General features: G+C 32.1%; 1 protein-coding gene across 1 annotated transcript; it reads left to right on the top strand.

Moving 5' to 3' along the window:
• The first annotated feature begins 8,315 nt into the window (after window positions 1-8,315).
• LOC119632590 lies at window positions 8,316-8,849 on the top strand. Its single transcript, XM_038025564.1, has one exon. It carries the CDS (start codon window positions 8,559-8,561, stop codon window positions 8,841-8,843), a length of 285 nt encoding a protein of 94 aa, XP_037881492.1. The 5' UTR covers window positions 8,316-8,558; the 3' UTR covers window positions 8,844-8,849.
• The last annotated feature ends 8,574 nt before the right edge of the window (window positions 8,850-17,423 follow it).

Here is a 17,423-nt window from a genome sequence, read left to right as displayed (position 1 = left end):
CGCCGTAAAGTGAGTGGTAGTATGCTTACCATATAGGCACCTCCTCGGTAAATACTCTACGGAGTTAAAAGAGATATTTCCACCAATCAAATGCTGTAACAAAACGATTCGCCTTTTTAGCTTTCTCATCCCGTGTCCCTGAAGCTGGCCGTGTGCCATAGAATATATTATCGCGACACCTCATTTTGTAGAAGCATTGGTTACCTTTGGAACATTCTACCTACAGTTATCTCTTCGAAGTTTCGTGATATTTCATCTTTAAAGTCAAACATATGTAAATGCTATTAATTAATTCTTCCATCCCGGCTCTAACTTATATAATTTTTGTTGGCCACCACAATCCCATACGCATAAAGGACATCCCCAGGCTGCTTAATCAAGTAAAGAGAATATATATATATATATATATATATAAAATCTGATATAACCGGCTGCAGCGGTTGAACTCGACCAGCGAATCCATTGAAATTCGCCGACATTTCAGTGACGATCCTATACACAAACGACATGTAGTGACGGTCTTATTACCGTTTATCACTTATCGCTTACTAATGTATTCCGCTAAAAGGCAAGTAATGGAAAATTTTCCGTACAAAACTAAGAGTTCGGTAGTGCGAAATGAAGTTATAACCACAGATCAATGAAAAAAAACTGTGAGGCCCTATGTATTTAAAACACCGCATATGGCGAAAATAGCACCTGGGCACCTGGACTCTATTGAATGCACATAAGAATCATTCACTATACGGAATTGCTGAACCCTGTTGATATAAACAAAGGAATGTCGGCGATAAGGCATACACAGTGCGACAGTAGGTAAGATTCTTGCATGTATTTTGGTCAGCAACATCTATTAATGGTTGCAACATCTAAAACGATTAAATTCGATGATTTTGACCCTTCTCTTTCGTTATTGTATTATTGAGTTGTTGAGAGTATACAGATATAACATAATCATGGATTGCTCCAAATTGCATTTTCGGCCTTCATTACTTTTGTTGTTTGACTTGAAGCAATCAGCTGCCGAAGCTCATCAAATTGCTTTGGGAAGCGTATGGTGACATTGCTCCATCATATCCCAATTGTCGATTTTTGTGTCCACCATTTAAAAGTGAAGATTTTATTAGTGAGACCTACCCACGTCGACTTTGAAGCGGACTATTGATGGTCATAATGTTTTGCTGGGCATATGGTTGGATCAGTAACAAGTAGTGCATTACGAGCTAATAAAACCGAGTTAAACTGTTACTGCAGATGTCTATCGACATTGATTGACTAAATTTGATTACATATTGCTGCCAAAAAGGACCAGCAATAGCAGCTAACAGACGCAGAGTCATTCTCTACCATCACAATGCTCGGTCACACCCTGCAAGAGTTGCCAAGAATACACTGTTGCTGCTCGAATGGGAAGCTCTGTCCCACCCCGCGTTCTCACCAGACATAGCGTCTTCTGATTACCACATGTTCAGATCGATGCAGCATCGTTTGGCATGCGGCTTCGAATTGCTCAGGAAGTGCGAAAATGGGATGATGATTCGAACGCGGCCAAACCAAAAAGATGGGTAAAGGTTGTAGAAAATGATGGAAAACATTGTAACACATATTTTCAATAAGTGCCCTTTTCAAGTATAAAATTGATTAAAACATATGCAAGAACCTAAAATGTAAACTCTAACGACTACTTATGTATGTCATCTTTTTTTTTTTGTTTTTTTTTTTTTTTGCACAAAAGTGTCATAATTTGTCGATCACGCATTATGTCGCAACAAGGAGGTAAAAACATGTAATTAATATTTTTTAAAATTAGTATTTTTATTTTCAAAGCTATCACTAATTAAATTGTGGTTATTGGAATGAAATTGAATTTTAGTAATTGAAAGTTGTTTAATTAAATCATACGGTCCTATTTAATGAGAGCAATGATTGTTTTTTGTATTAAGTCACACCTGAAACATGTTTCTTTTTTTGCTTCGTGAAGTTAAAATTTAATATTAAATAATGTTTGCGCATAAATGCGAAATATTATTTTATTACAAAATATAATTCCAAAGCAAATACATGTATAAAAAAAAAAAAAAAAAAACAATAATTCGATAGCATAGTTTAAGTATTTCAATTAAATATATACATATAAAGTACTTTCTGGCTCATAATCTATTATAGTGTATTCCATTTAAAACAAAGGAACTTCTTTATCATAAAACCAGAATTGCAATACTGCATTTAAATCTTTTCTTATTTTTTTCTTCTTTTTTTTTTTTTTTTTAAACTTCTCCTTTGTTTACATCTGGAGGGTATGCATAGTTTTTTATAACTAACATTTATAGAAAATGATTCTCTTAAAAGCGGTTGTATATATATATATGATATTTGTTTTCTGTTTTACAGGAACACATGTGTTGTCGTATGCAATGGTGAAATGCAGTTAAGCATGAAGTAAGTATTCAAGAACAATATCAAGTCTTTACTGCCAAAACGTAACGTGCTTAAATTTTTCTTTTATTTTTATGCAATGAAAGCATGAAGGTATTCAAATGTATGAGAATACGAATTTTTATACATGTGTGTTTTTCATATAGAAAACAATTGTTGATACAAGTGAGAAAAATGAAAATATAAAAACAAATGCATTGTATGCATCTTTATGTTAAACATAAAGCAACAATTGTGTTTTGCTTGGCTTAATAAACTTGTATTGTCGTAAAAAAGTCAACTTCATATTAACTCGCATAATATCAACTACTTCGCCAACCAGTCACTCAACTAAGTGAATGAGTGAGTGAGTGAGTGAGTGAGTGAGTGAGTGAATAAGTGAGTTAGTCAGAAAGTGAATTGTATGTAAGTATTATAGCCAAGTGTTTGGAATGCTTACATCAAAATGATGATAATAAGGTATATAATTTAATATCAATCTGCCAGAGAAAGACTGAGGAAATAGCAAAAGAGGTTAGGAAACGTTTAAAATAGAGGCAACAAAATCTAAAGGAAAATGCACGCCAAAAATATGCTACAACATAATATGATTTCTTTCATTCCTAGACGTGCTTTTGTTTCACTGGTTTTTCTATATTTTACATCTATTGTGACTGTGACAGGTTACTTGTCTCTACGCTATACTATACTATACTATATGCTATAGAATAAATAAAAAGTGTTCGCCATGTATGTAAGAAAGTAGTCAAGCATAACGTTAATATTTACAATTTTGAATGTGCTCTTAAGTAAGCAGAATAACAGCAAACAACAAAATGTCTTTGTTTGCATTTTAAGTAAGAAATATTGTTAAAATTGAAAACGAAACAAATACGCATTTTATATATATATATATAAGGATGCAATAGAAGAATGAAAACGAGAACATGAAAAATAGAAATAAAAGAATTCGTTATAAGAAATTCAAATGATAGTTACCGATAAATATATATATATATATATATTAAATTTAAAATGTAAATTTAAATTTTAAACAAAAAATCGAAACGTTCCTTCCTCTCTCTCTCTCTCTCTCTTCATTACGAAACATTTTCAGAGCATATATATATATATAAATAAATGTATTATGAATAAGAAGAAACTTTAATTATCTCCACATTTCAATCAAAAATAATAATAATGCACATTTATCTTCAACTTATAATTGCCATGGTTACACTCCTAAAGCACACACACAAAAAATTGTTGCTTAATTAACAAATTGATTTATTACAATGAAAGAAAAACCGCAACTCTCAAGAGACTATAAACTCATATGTAAATTTTCGTCTATTTATAATAACGTTTCGTCTTTTTTCTTTTTTTTTTCTCCTTTTCTTTCTCATTCTGATCTCAGTTTTGTTTTTTTTTTTTTTTTTTTTTTTGCAAAAATTCTACCCAACTGTATTAATTTCTTTTACAATCTCTAAATATTATTGTGGCTAACAGACAAAAAGTTTAACGAGCTGAACTGACATTTAATTAAGGTGTCTTAACAAACACAACTATACAATTCATTTATTTATGTGTTCATATACGCAAATGTTGTCTAACAAAACTGGTAAATCTCTCCCTTCTAAGTCGAACGAATAGCGTACACAATGATACATATGCCGTACGTAGATAGCACAGCCAGCAAACAGCAACACAATACTGTAAATGAGTCTAATTAACAATAAAGCATTTACCACACATAATTCAAAGCAGTCCGTAGGCTGAAAACGCATACTATACGCCGATAAGAGGATGAGGTGTTAAAAGCATTGAGATTAGACTTTTTACGAGGTATTAACATTTTTTTCTCTTCTAAAGAATAATTTTTTTTTTTTTGCTTTTTTGTTTTTTATTTCAACGTAAGCATAAGAGATCATTAAAAAGGCACTACTAAAGAGCCACAACAATGTCATCGCATCGTATCATTTCAGTCCCGTCAACAATTAGTTGCCTTGCCTTACTTACATTCCAAATTTGAGTTGAATTCTACAAGTAGTTTTTATAAATGTCTTTAACTTATTTGAATATAAAGACGACGATTAAATGGATTAATCGACAATTAAACAATCGCTATATATTAATACAATTATAATAAGCACATCTTTTATTCTAATATCTGTCCATGAACAATTATGTGCTCAATTATGTGTACAGATCGCATTATTGGGCAGAGAAACAAACACTACTGCAAATGGATTCGATCAGACGATTATTACGATTTCTTCTCGTATCAACGCCTTTTTGTGAAAAGCCCTTATTTTAAAAGAAAAATAACAATTTTCGAAATATGTCTGGAAAAATCGCTCGCTAATACTATTACGATATACCAAGTTGTTCATATAATTACTCAACCCGAGAAAGATGGGTCAGTCTCAAGTCCACCTGAGTATCGCATATATCGACATAGATTTGAGGGCATAATTAACTGTGCCAAACTCGAACTAGGTAGCTCAATTTACTGAATTCCTCCGATACAAGCGTTCAGTTTCTTACGGAAACTAAGCCCAATTGTTGCAGATTAACAGTTTCGCAACAATATTTGCACTGCCAAATATGGGCCACGCAACTATATTTCTATGATACTTCTAACTCTTCACGATACAAGTATTTACAACAAGCTTGAACTGTTGAACAATTTAAAAAAAAAGTGTGTAACGATGGATGCGGAAGTTTACAAGATGTGCACTCATCAGCCACGCATTGGGAAAGAGAGAAAGATTATAAGGTGATGGCAATGTTCAGGTAATTTAGTCTTCCAACGTTCTTCATGTCTCTTCTCGCTGCAGGAACTCAGTGAACTGAGTTGTTGGTGATCTTTAAAAATACAATGTCTAGGAAAGAAAAATATTACTGAAGATGAATTTGGATAATAAGTAGTAAGTTCGTAACATGTGCAAGGCGTTTTGACTATTGATTTCGGAAATTGTTTAAATTCCTCAAAATAGAAAATGGAATACTCGAAGACCATGTGTTGTATGTGGAGAGAAATACTATTGAAGGATGGATGCATGTTAAACTTTCACTTAAAGATCTCTTCAAAATTGATATACGTGATGAGTCGAGCCATACAAGTGTTATCAGCTTTATTAATACATTTTCAATAATAGACAAGTCATCGGCTCTAAGACTAATTTAATACACAAATGTAGTCGATCTTGCAAACACAAGAATATAAAAAAGAAAAAAGAAAAAAAAAACCCTGCCCGCTCCAAAATGCATTCATCCACAAAACTCTTATGACTATGAATAAATGACTCTGAATACTCCACAAGACTTGTCTTCAACTTGTCGATATCAGCCACGAAGAGTATAAGTTTTCCATTATGGAAAATTTAAAAATACCAAATATTTTTCTAAGTAAAATGATATGGACACATAAATCGGATAAATTATGTCTACATCGCGTCAATATAAACATTCCGACTAGGATATCTGACGAATTATGTTATGCAATAGATAGAAGTCAAGCTACACAATCATATAGAAATCGCAACATATACGATATAAGTTGATAACTAAAAATTCCGACATCTTTGCTCAAGAAGCTGCGTCCTGCTGTTTAAGAAGGCACTTGCCAGAGAGCTTATGCTGTCCACCGCTAAGACACGGACTAAAATTGATTTCAGTTCAGGAGAGTTGAAGTTATAATAGACTTTATGATTTTATAGAAATATTTCCGTAAAAGCTTGTGTTTCATCGCTACACACAGAGAACGTATGCCACTTCGATACTTAAATGGCGCGATGATATTGTGTTTTTCACGAATCAATTCGTCTGTATTAGAAAATATCTTGCATCCTTCATCTAAGGCGCTTACTTTCCGTTCCCATAATGCGTTCCTTGGAAAAATTTCGAAAATTTTTATAAAACCTTTTAGTCTTACGTATATCGGGGATTTTGGCAGTGATGGATTCTGCACATTGCAATGACACTCGATTTTTCTGATACTATATTAAAAAATTGAAAATAGGAAAATTCAATAACATTTTCTATATATTATACTTTGTTTATTGCAACTTTTGCGGATTGGTTTTGCGGACGTGTGCAACCACCTTTTATTATACTGACTAATCAGAATCATTTTCTGGATCGATCTAAGCTTATCAGTGCGTCTATCCGTTTGTTCAGTTTTCTCGCATTCAACCTAGAGGTCGTAAATTTTGAAATATTTTAATGAAACTTGCTACACTGCCGTGCTTTGGCCCAAAGACGAACATCCCTTATTTGAGAAAGTTAAAACATGGATAACTATAGGATAGTGTGGGGCACTTAATGATGAGACGTGGCCCTCTACACGTAGTGTTTTCCCTTGTTGTACATACCTCCATTGTACCATTCCTTAAATGAGTTAATTCTGAAGTGAAGGCAAGTGTTGTTAAAAAATGTGAGAAAATAAATGAAATCAGCAGAGAAAAAGCCCGCTTCGAACGAACATAAAATTGAAACAATATTCTTCGGTTCGACAAGATGGAGTGATTAATAGAGCACCAAGAATAATCTTTAGTGCTAAATTACGTTTATGTTATATTTGCAAATGTCATCAAATAATAGCACAATTTGTACGACGGTCATAGTTCCGCAAGTATCCGACATGACAAAGAAAATACAGAAAATTTGGGAAAAATGTTTTTACTTCTCAACATCGTCCTCTGTTGATTCTATATGTATAGTTTTCCAGTGACGTTCAATAGTTCCGATGTCCCGTTAAAAGTGTGAACTATCGAACTTCGACAAATAGCCATCAGTCGCAGACTCCACCGCTTCATTCTTCCCATATATTTTGCGGTCGAGCCATTTTTTCAAATTTCGAAATTTCAAAGAATAAACTGACCTATCTGCCGAACAGTGTGCGGAAGATGATGATTCGAAATTTAACTCGATGACTTTGAGCCGTCGCGACAATAGATGTGTGAACCGATGCCTTAAAAAACGATTGTCTTAAAAAACGAATCCTATCTTTTTCGCCAGATTTAGCCATCTTTTCTTAATTTTATTGCTCGAACAATGCTAACTACAGTCTCCCTTACCGAATCGGACTCAACTAATTTGTATTCCCAATAAATGGAGTTGAGTAAGTTCGTATATCTGAAGAATACGTAGGCATTTAGTGCGACACACTTTGATCAAATTGAAAAAATTTGTTCAGGCACTATTCGAAATTTATCTTCGTAAGATAACATTTTTAAAGAGAATGAAGAATACTTTAGTTAAAAAGCGAAAACTTTTGAAGAAAGTTCCGGCTAAAACGTATTCGAAAGTTTAAGGGTAACTGGGTGAGTAGTAAACTCTGAGAAAAAGCTGCACTGTACTCAACTAAGCTTAAAATAGTGTTAAAACACGTGTTATAATGTAAAATTTTCATTCGAAAAGGAAATAAAATAAATGTATAATCGCAGAGAGGAATTTATTGAAGAGAGGAAATATAAATATATGTTGTATTTTTGAAATTAAATCAAAGTTTCTCTTCTTGTATGTTTTTGGGATTTTGCTGATTACGTTCTCTCTCCGAGTTTCATACTCTCTTGCTTGCATTATTATTTTGCCGCTGCTGCCATGTATGTATCACTCCCTTGATTTTTGATGTTCTCTTTGCCGGTATGAGGTTTCCGGGGGGTTGATTACTCAGTTATAAATATTGTTTAGGTAAATCTTTTATTTTTTGTGGCTTACAACCATAACAATTGTTTCAATTACAATTTCACTCTTGCTCAGCAAGTTAGTCAGTCAGTTAGCGAGCCAGCCAGCCAGCCAGTCAATTGGAGTTTAGCTTGTTGCACGTATTCCTTATAAATTCAATTGAAATTTTGTATAAATACAAGTTAACTAGCACACGGATAATTCAATACGTTGTTGAACGCGTCTGCAACAGGACGTGTTTTCTCCGGAACTTTTGCATTAGATTATTATAGAATCTTTAAGCAAACAAAGTATTGCTTTTTTTTTTTCGAAAATTTTTATTCGTAAAGCATTTACGTGTGAAAGTACAAATTTAAGCAGTTATTTTGCAAACAAAAAAAAAATAAATAAATAAATAAAATAAATAAATAAAAAAGGAAAAGAGAAAGAGAAAGAGAAAGAGAAGGAAAACAATGGCTATACCATTTTGTGAACCTACAGCCGCCCAATCTGAAGAGGTAATAGAGCAGATACTGGATCAAGTGGACGCGGCTATTTCGACCAACAATCAAAATAATTTTCCGACTACGTCAAATGCTACCGAGGAAGATTTGATGGCCTGGAAGCTGTTAGCCTTAATTATGTGTAAGGTACTAAAAAATTTACATCAACAGCAACCAGCTGCAAGCAATGCCAGCTCTACAAATGCCTCAACCAAGGTATCGGCCAACAGTCAAATTCCACACAATTGGCAGTGAATTCTTGATTTTACAAAGAGCAAAAAAAAAAAAAAAAAAACAAAAAACACAAAACAAAAAGAAACCAAACAAACAAAACCAAATAACTAATTAATCTTAAGTTGAAGTCTATCGTGTTTTCCTACAAATATTTCCAAAGGAGATATTTATCATTAATTATAAATAAAAAAAAAAAAAAAAATGGAAAACCAAGACAAGGGAAAAAAGCGAGTCTGCCCTCCTATTTTGCAACAAAATGCCGTCGGCACATTATATATGTATGTAAAACCAAGACTTGTATAAAAAAAGTCAAATTAAAAGCGCAATTGTGATAGTCAAGGATATTTTCAATTATGAAATTACTTGAAACTAATCTACAATATAAACTATTTTCTAGTTTAGCTAGTTTTAGCTGTAAGAAATTTTCTTAAAACATTTTTTCTCTAATCCATCTCAGTGTCTATTTATAATCTACAATCGCTAGTACTGCTGTCGCATTTACTAATAATCATATTTTCATATATTTATATAATAATCATATATATATATATATATATATATATATATATATATATCAATGTTTACTCTCAGACAGCTTCTTCTTATCGATTGAATGAAAACGCCTGCAAACAGGTTAAAACGAACATAAGGGAACACTTTTCAAATAATTTGCTCCTAATTGTTCAATACAATCAACTGTATTCGTATGTGTGCGTTCTTTATTCAGTTTTTACATTTTGTGTAACGCGTTTCAATAATTTTTCTATTCACACAAAATGTCTCAGAATAAAAAGAAAAAACGCAAAAAAAAAAAAAAAAAAAAAAAAAAAAAAAAAGGAAAGAAAAAGAAAAAAGGATAAGAAAAACATTTATAAGGTTTCTTAAATGCAAAAGTGGTTAAAACTTAAAATTAAATAAATCCTCTTTTGAGTATTTGATATAAATATTTTTTTAATTATTATAGAGAGAGAGCAGAAAAAAGTACAATTATTAACTAAATGCTTAAATATATGTATCGTAGAAAATATGTGTAAACGATTTTTATAATAAATATTTTATGTAAGCTAAACTATATATATATATATATATATATATATATATATATTTGTAAAACCTATTCAATAAAACAAAAAGCCGAAAAGACAAAAAGATCTGTATTTTAAATTCCTTTTTGGCGTAAGGAGATTTGAACAGAGCGACGGAGCGAGATAGGGAGAAGGAGAAAAGTTATTGTGGAGAGTAATTTTCAATTTTCGAAAATTCCATTTGAAGTTTCCTACAAAAAAAAAAAAAATTGAAATCTATGCAGTTGTGGTCTTCAGTTTCAAATACACATATTAAGCTTTTCGTCTTGTTTTTCCCTTTCTTTGTTTCTGCTTTCGGTGAGCAGTTATTAGTGGATGTTTTTTTTTTTTTTTGTGTGTGTGTGTGCGTGTGTGTACAACTTCTGATGTTAGCTAAGGAAATTTGTACATTGAAATGGTAGGGAATAGCTTGCAGCATTTAGTTTAGCTAAAGAGAAAGTTATTCCTGCAATAAGAAACCAATGCCATGGTAATCCTTTCAGCCGGTAAAAAAATGCAATTTAATCTAATGAAAATGGGATTTTAGGCACAAAACTTTTCATTTAACTTTACAGCATTACAGCATTAAGTACCTAACATTATACCGCCGATGATTTTGTACCTATAGCGCTCCGCGTAAAGAGATCCTTTTTAAAAAATGCAATCAACCATGCATTACGCAGTAAATTCGATGATAGATAGATAGATATTTAGCGAATATATTTTTTGCAAAAACTTGGCTTTTGAAGGCAAAACATTTTATTGCATACTAATTTAAAAGATATCTCACTACGAGGGCTGTTGCAACGTGTTACGGCATTTTATTGCATGCATGCCGATTTGTCTCCAATACCGCCAGGCAAAACAGCTCGATTACGGCCTGGTGCCTAGGCTATCCGTAAAAAATTATTGTTTGTGACTGGAGTTGCTTATCGTCTAAATTTTCCAATAGGAAGGGTATCAGCGTTTAACTTATTGTGCGCCTTATCAGTGCGGCCGCTGTTGCGACGGACGCAGGAGACTCATTCGAGTCATCAGTTTTGTAAAGCGATCCTAATTTGCGCAAGTGGCACAAATTGGTTCCGGAATATATTCTTTTTTCGTTCCTTGCACCTTTGAGATGTGTTGGAACTTTGGTTCGAATTTTTTACGCGAGAATGAAATGTCCATTTATCAGGATAACCGTACCGACGGTAAATAACGAAGTGAATACAAATAATTTGCAAACTTTATCGAGTTAACTCTAGGCACCATTTGCAAGCTGAAATTGAAAAAGAAACTGAAATCTGGAAACAATCATAAAAATAATCTATTGGCACCGGTACGATAAGCGTTCAATGCGATCCTTTTTTTAAAAGATTTATTTATTTTAATTAAGAGAGGGCAGAGCGACAAAAAAAACGTAGAATTCGACTTTCAAATAAGTTAATCCGCTATTCGTGACATTTGAAATCTTATTTCCCAAGCAATGCTTTGAAGAAATTATTGGTTTGAAAAATTTCGAATTTAGTCTTCTTTTCAAATCGTAATCTTAGTTTCTTTAACGCTTATTATACCTTTCGCCGGTGAAGGATTCCTTGACAGCGGGGAAGAAAGGAAGCAATTCATTAATCTTCCTTTGTTTTTTGAGGAAAATCTCTTCGTGAACGAATACAATTTGTTTTAAGAAATTTCTAATGTCTTTGCCGTCGGCAAAAACTCAATTAGCGCTTGCTGTTGCACGTTGCTGACGCTTTGGGGCTTTAGTATCAAAGGGCGATTTTATGTATTAAGTAATTTGTTTTTTTTTTTTAACTAAGCATAGTTTTCATAACGGAAATATGATTTTAATTATATTTTCTACACGAACCATGTTATAGAAATTACATAGTGCATATTAATATTTATCGATAATGTTTTTTAGCCCGATAAGTTCATGGGGTGCATTGTTTGGTTAAAGATGGAAACATTCGAAGGAACAAAAGAGGGAACATGTTTGCATGTTTGTTATAATTCGAGAACTTTCAGGTTTTTTAAAATGAATGGCAAAGCGCTCAGCAGCTCAGTACTTTACACTTTATATGAAGTAAGAGAATCGCAGCCGTTTTTAGCGAATTGAATTAAGTGGAAACCCATTTCGATAAGCGTTTTAGCAGGTCGATTAGAAGTATTTTCGTAACGAACATCTGGGTAAATGCTCTATTGCTAAAGCGCCTGTACAATGTTAAGCCGTCGGGAGAAATTTATCCGAATTCGGTGCACTTTTTTGCTCGAATCTCTGCTCAAATGTGAAAAATATTTGGGTTTAGGTTGTCTATTGTCCAGATAGGGTGAAAGACATAATAGACATAATCCTTTCTTATACCATAAAAAAGTTACTTTATGTGTGTGTTTAAGCAAAATCTGTTCAGATAATTTTTTCAAACAAATTTTTCCACATATTTTGCGAATCTTAAGTTAACACAATGGTACGGTGAACCGGCATAATTTTAAATGGTGGCGAATGCTTAAAGTTTTGAAAATAAATAAAGTTTTCTTATCACCCAACAGGTTGAAAAAGTGGAAAAATGTTATTTTCTTTATTTATTTAACGCTGATATCTGTGCCGTTTACATACAGTGTGTAGTCGGCCGAAATTCAAGACCTTTCTTGGTGATTCTCGGCCTTAAGGCTCTCGAGAGGGTCAAATGTTCACGGGCTATAAGAGTGTGCCCAAAACTCTTCATGTCTATGAGGATGAGTATGAAGTGCTCCGTTGCGATAAAAATAGTTTATCCTTCAATCAACTTCTTGAACAGGACTGCTTAGCTTTGACAGCATTTCCAATCACTAGGATTGCCCACATAAAGCACAACGCATAGCTTTAACCGCACGGCTAACTTTTCCAGTGTTCCAGATATTTCGACTTTCTGAATGTCGTACTTACACACTTACACTTTTTTGATTTGTAATCCTTCTTGATCATCCAATCACCTCCTGGATACCAAGATTTCTTAAGCTATTGCCTCGTAACACTTAAGATGTAATAAACCTTGCGTTCGACGTACTTTATGGCTCGTGAGACTCATTTGGTTGAAATCAGATATCATTTGGATCAACATTTTCCAATCTAGGAGAAAGAAAATGCTTAAAAATTAATCTAGAACCATCTCTAATCTCAGTTTCAAAGAAATGATACTCATTTACCCAAAAAAAAAAGACACACACATCTAACGGTCAATTTCACGAAATAAAAAGATATCTCATAACTAATTTTTGAATTGCTCTCACACCGAACACGGCAAAAGATGGCAATCATCTGATAAAAGAATTTCCCTTTTTTTTTTTTTTTGTAATTGCAAGCAATATTCGTATACGAAAACAATTACTTCAACAAACAATAATATCTAAACGTTGTTGAGGTGCATATCTTTCAATGACAAAATTGGAAAACTAACTTAATGCGACTAATAATAAATGCAGAGTGAGTTCGATATTGAAAGAGAGAAAGTGTTGCACCGATTTATTAAAAGCATAAGTTGTGACATTTAATTTTTCCTAATTTCTTGCAAAACTATTTGAATAGCATAGCGCTATGGCATCTTGGCCTCGTTTATCACTTGCAAAGATTGCTCACGTCATAGTCAATTGTGGGCGATTTCGTTTTAATATAACACCGATGAAATCAAAAGATGATCTGTTTCTTAAGGCAAGATAAAGACTAAGTTTTAGGGGGGGGAATGCCACTGCATATCTTTTAGAATTGATTTCTTTTAAATTAAAATTTGCGCAATCAAATCTGTCGATGACGAAGCTCTTTAGATTAATGATAATTCTTGTAATTGGCTACGGTTTAGTCATTTTTTTAATATATTTCAAGAATCATTAACTTTTTTTATTAGAAAATAAAAACTAAATGCGAAAAGAAATCGATAGGAATTTTCTTTTGCTTTCAGACTATGTTTGATGGCATTCGTCTCCGTTACTTCAGTAAAAATTCGATGCAACAACAAGGCAAATTTTTCCCGTTTTCCCACTACTCTTATTTCATCAGCAACACGAGCAATTTTCGTCAACAAGCAACAAAGCAACATGGACAGTAAATAGTTTATTGGAGTAAAGTAATGCTTCGGCACAATCCCAAAGCCACAAGAGTCCACTAGGATCATATATCGTATGATATTTGTCGCAAACTTACATAGGCATAATATGGCCGTTGAATTAATTTCCCAACGAAATCATTTTCTCACGAAAGGTACGGTATATTGTATCATTTTGTTAAAGCCAAATATCGTCATAGTCGAAATTATTGAGTTTTTCCCACAAAAAATCAGTTATTTTTTTGTGGCGCTCTGCATTGAGAGTAACTTCCATGCTATTTTCATCTTCAACTTTATGTTCTTTGTCTGCGTTATTTTTATACGCGTAAAAGTCCAACAGGAACATCAGATGTGTTTTCTTTACACCAAAGAATCAATAATGGCCATTTACGAAATTACTTAACTAAATATGAACTTCATCCTACATGCACGAACTGTCCAAAGAATATATTGAAAGAAAATTTAATCCAAATCTCAACGAGCAATGTGTCTTATTTATACTTACATTGGCAACTGTAAACTAGATGGATGACTCTATATCTATTTAATAGCTTTTTTTACCCTTATTGTTGTATTATTTTTCTTTCCAGCCCGAAAACAACAGCCCAACAAGTCTTTAACAATTGATGTTACACAGGCTTTCTCCCTTAAGACATGCAGGATTCGGACGTTTATTGCTTGAGAGGCCTTGTTGATGCCGATTCTTAAGTAGTAATCCGATATAAATTCATTGCAGCTATGCCTTCTGTCCCCGTCGGAATGGGTTATAAAATCGTAAAGTTCCACTCATTCCAAAAACTTGCTCGTTCGTATGCAGGATTTCTTTCACTCTTTGAACTTAAGTATCGTATCGGCGGCGGTATTTGTTGATTTGAATTTGATCCAAAGTGAACAAAAAGTTTCGATAAATTGCAAAAATTTGCTGAAGCACGACCAAAGCCAATGTCACCACATCATCTTAAAGTATAATAGCTCTGTTGAACACAGTCTATATTAATTCTCATAGTTAATTTAATTTAATAATCGACTTAACTCGATTGAAGCGAGAGATGAAGCCTAGTTTTCAATGAAATTTTTGCACGGATATATTTTCTAAAGATACTTTAGAAATTTGCTTTAATAGGAAATGCTTTAAAAAAAAAAAACAAAAACTTTATTGTATCACCATCAACTAATGTAACAACTGAATGGCGAGTACGACCGCTCGTATAATTGAGGCACTCGAGCACGTTTGTGGCTAAACAAGCATAAAATTTCATAAAAAAAAAAAAAAAAGTACAGAAAATGTTGATATATACTTGTAAAATGTAAGAAAATATATTTAATATGGAATATAATGATAACAAGTAATGAATGCTTAAGAGATTGAAATAAATCCCAAAATACCATTATTTTTTCTCTCCTTCTTTTTTTTCAGTTTTTAATCTACTTGATAAAAAGTATTTGTTTAAAGTCACGTTTTATGTTTCTTTTCTCTTTTTATTATTATTTATTATTATTTATTTATCTTCTTCTATTTTTTTTTTTTTTTTTTTGCGTTTTTGAAAGAAAGAAATGAAAAGTTTCCTTTGATTAAGAGCGAAAAATGTTAACTGTATGCAAACACTATTAGTATGGAAACGAAAAAATCCGCTTTGATCGGTTAGCAAACTAGAAATGTTATCCAATGTGTGTTTTCAATTACTGGTGCTTCGTATAACATAATGAAAGCCTTTGATTCTTTAAAGCAAGACAGCAGCAAAAAGCAAAAAAAAAAAAAAAAAAGACAAAAAATTGAAATAAAAATAAAGAAAACTCAAAAATATAAAACAAATATTTATCTAAACACATGATAAAGAAATATCTATAAAAAATTTAATATTTATTGATGGGTCAATTTCGCTACCCTTAAATCAACTGTGTGGCACACATATGTGCAGAGAGCAGATTTACTTTTTCTTCTTTTTTTTTTTTCGTCAATATCATTGCCTTCAATGGGAAGCATAAAAGCCAAAGAAAATAGTAAAAAAGTCGCATATGTGTATCCATACATATAACAAAATACTTAAAAGAAAGCAAAAAAAAAAAAAAAAAAAAGCAAGCAAACGTAAAAAGGAGGAAGAGAGGAAAGAAAAAAAAAAAAAAAAGAAAGGATAACAAACATGTATATGCGGTTTTTTATGTCTTCCATGGAGAAAGGGTTTCATATCGCATATCATAGATATTCTATACTCAAGGGACACTAATGAGATTGAATTTTTCCGTACTCCTTTGCTTATTTGGAGAGAAATATCAAATTTTTTAAGGTAAATATTTTCAAATACTTTTAAACTGCAAGATAATTATTGATATTGATTGACTGATTGATTGATTAAATTAGAGAAAAAGAGAAGTTTTCTAAAAATCAAAAGAAAATATTTACATAAAACTTTTATTAGTCAAACGAAGGTTTTAAAAAAAAATATCGAAATATTTTCTCTTTTCCGCAAACGGCTAAGAAAATGCTTTATAGATTTCTTATAGATTTTTCCATACTTTTATTATTGTACTGAAGGCTTTGATCTATTGTTGCTACAATTTTCTTTTTTTTTTCGAGATAATAATACGCGGTTTTCCAATTATAATTTGAACATTTTCGATGTAGGTGTGCGTCTACGTGTATGTAAATATATATATATTAAAATGCTTCTTTTTATTTATGAGTAGTATATATATATATATGTATTATTTTTTTTTATCCTTTTGTTAAGTAAATCAAAGTTGTAAAATTAATAAACTTAAAAGCATTATTTTTTTTCGTACTTTCATAAGCGGTTTTTATTTTTACCCAACATGAGATATGTATTTTAATATGTACGCGATATAAAATGGAAGTACACCGAAAATATTTTTTAATTTAATTCAAACCCAAAATGTTACAATTGCAGCGAGAAAGGTTATGACTTAGATTGGATATGTAACACTTAGTTGGGATATGTAACATTGTTGCGGCTGAGTAAATTAGATTCGTTGCGTTAAGTAATTTTTCATTGTTAGTTTTAATCGTTCGTCGTAAATAAAGTGCAGACCTTAACGCTAACACAAATTTTAGATACTTTCCGTCTTATACAGACTTTGATTAACTGCAATATCTTTTAAAGAGAAACTATCTTGAACGTTTAAGTGATTCCGATAAGAACGTCAAATTAATTCCTACCATAAAAGGTTACAGGTTATTAGCGAAAACATATTGAAAATCTCGACGTTGGCGTAGTTTTGATAACAATAGATGAACAAACAATTAGTATACTTTACGTTACTTGTAATACCACATTGGTCTATGAAAAATTTGATATATCTTTAGTGCTCGGTATAAGCAAAATAGAACTAATTTTGTGCTATTTTTTTCTTCTTTCCTTTGCCAATTGAGAAAGGATTCTATTTTTTAATTTTTGAACGTAACTTGTGAGAGAAAGAAAGAAAGAAAGAAAGAAAGAAAGAAAGAAAGAAAGAAAGAAAGA

Source organism: Glossina fuscipes, unplaced genomic scaffold, assembly GCF_014805625.2.
Source record: "Glossina fuscipes isolate IAEA_lab_2018 unplaced genomic scaffold, Yale_Gfus_2 1, whole genome shotgun sequence".
In the NCBI taxonomy this organism is placed as follows: Eukaryota; Metazoa; Arthropoda; class Insecta; order Diptera; family Glossinidae; genus Glossina; species Glossina fuscipes.
This window is presented reverse-complemented; position numbering and strand designations above follow the sequence as displayed.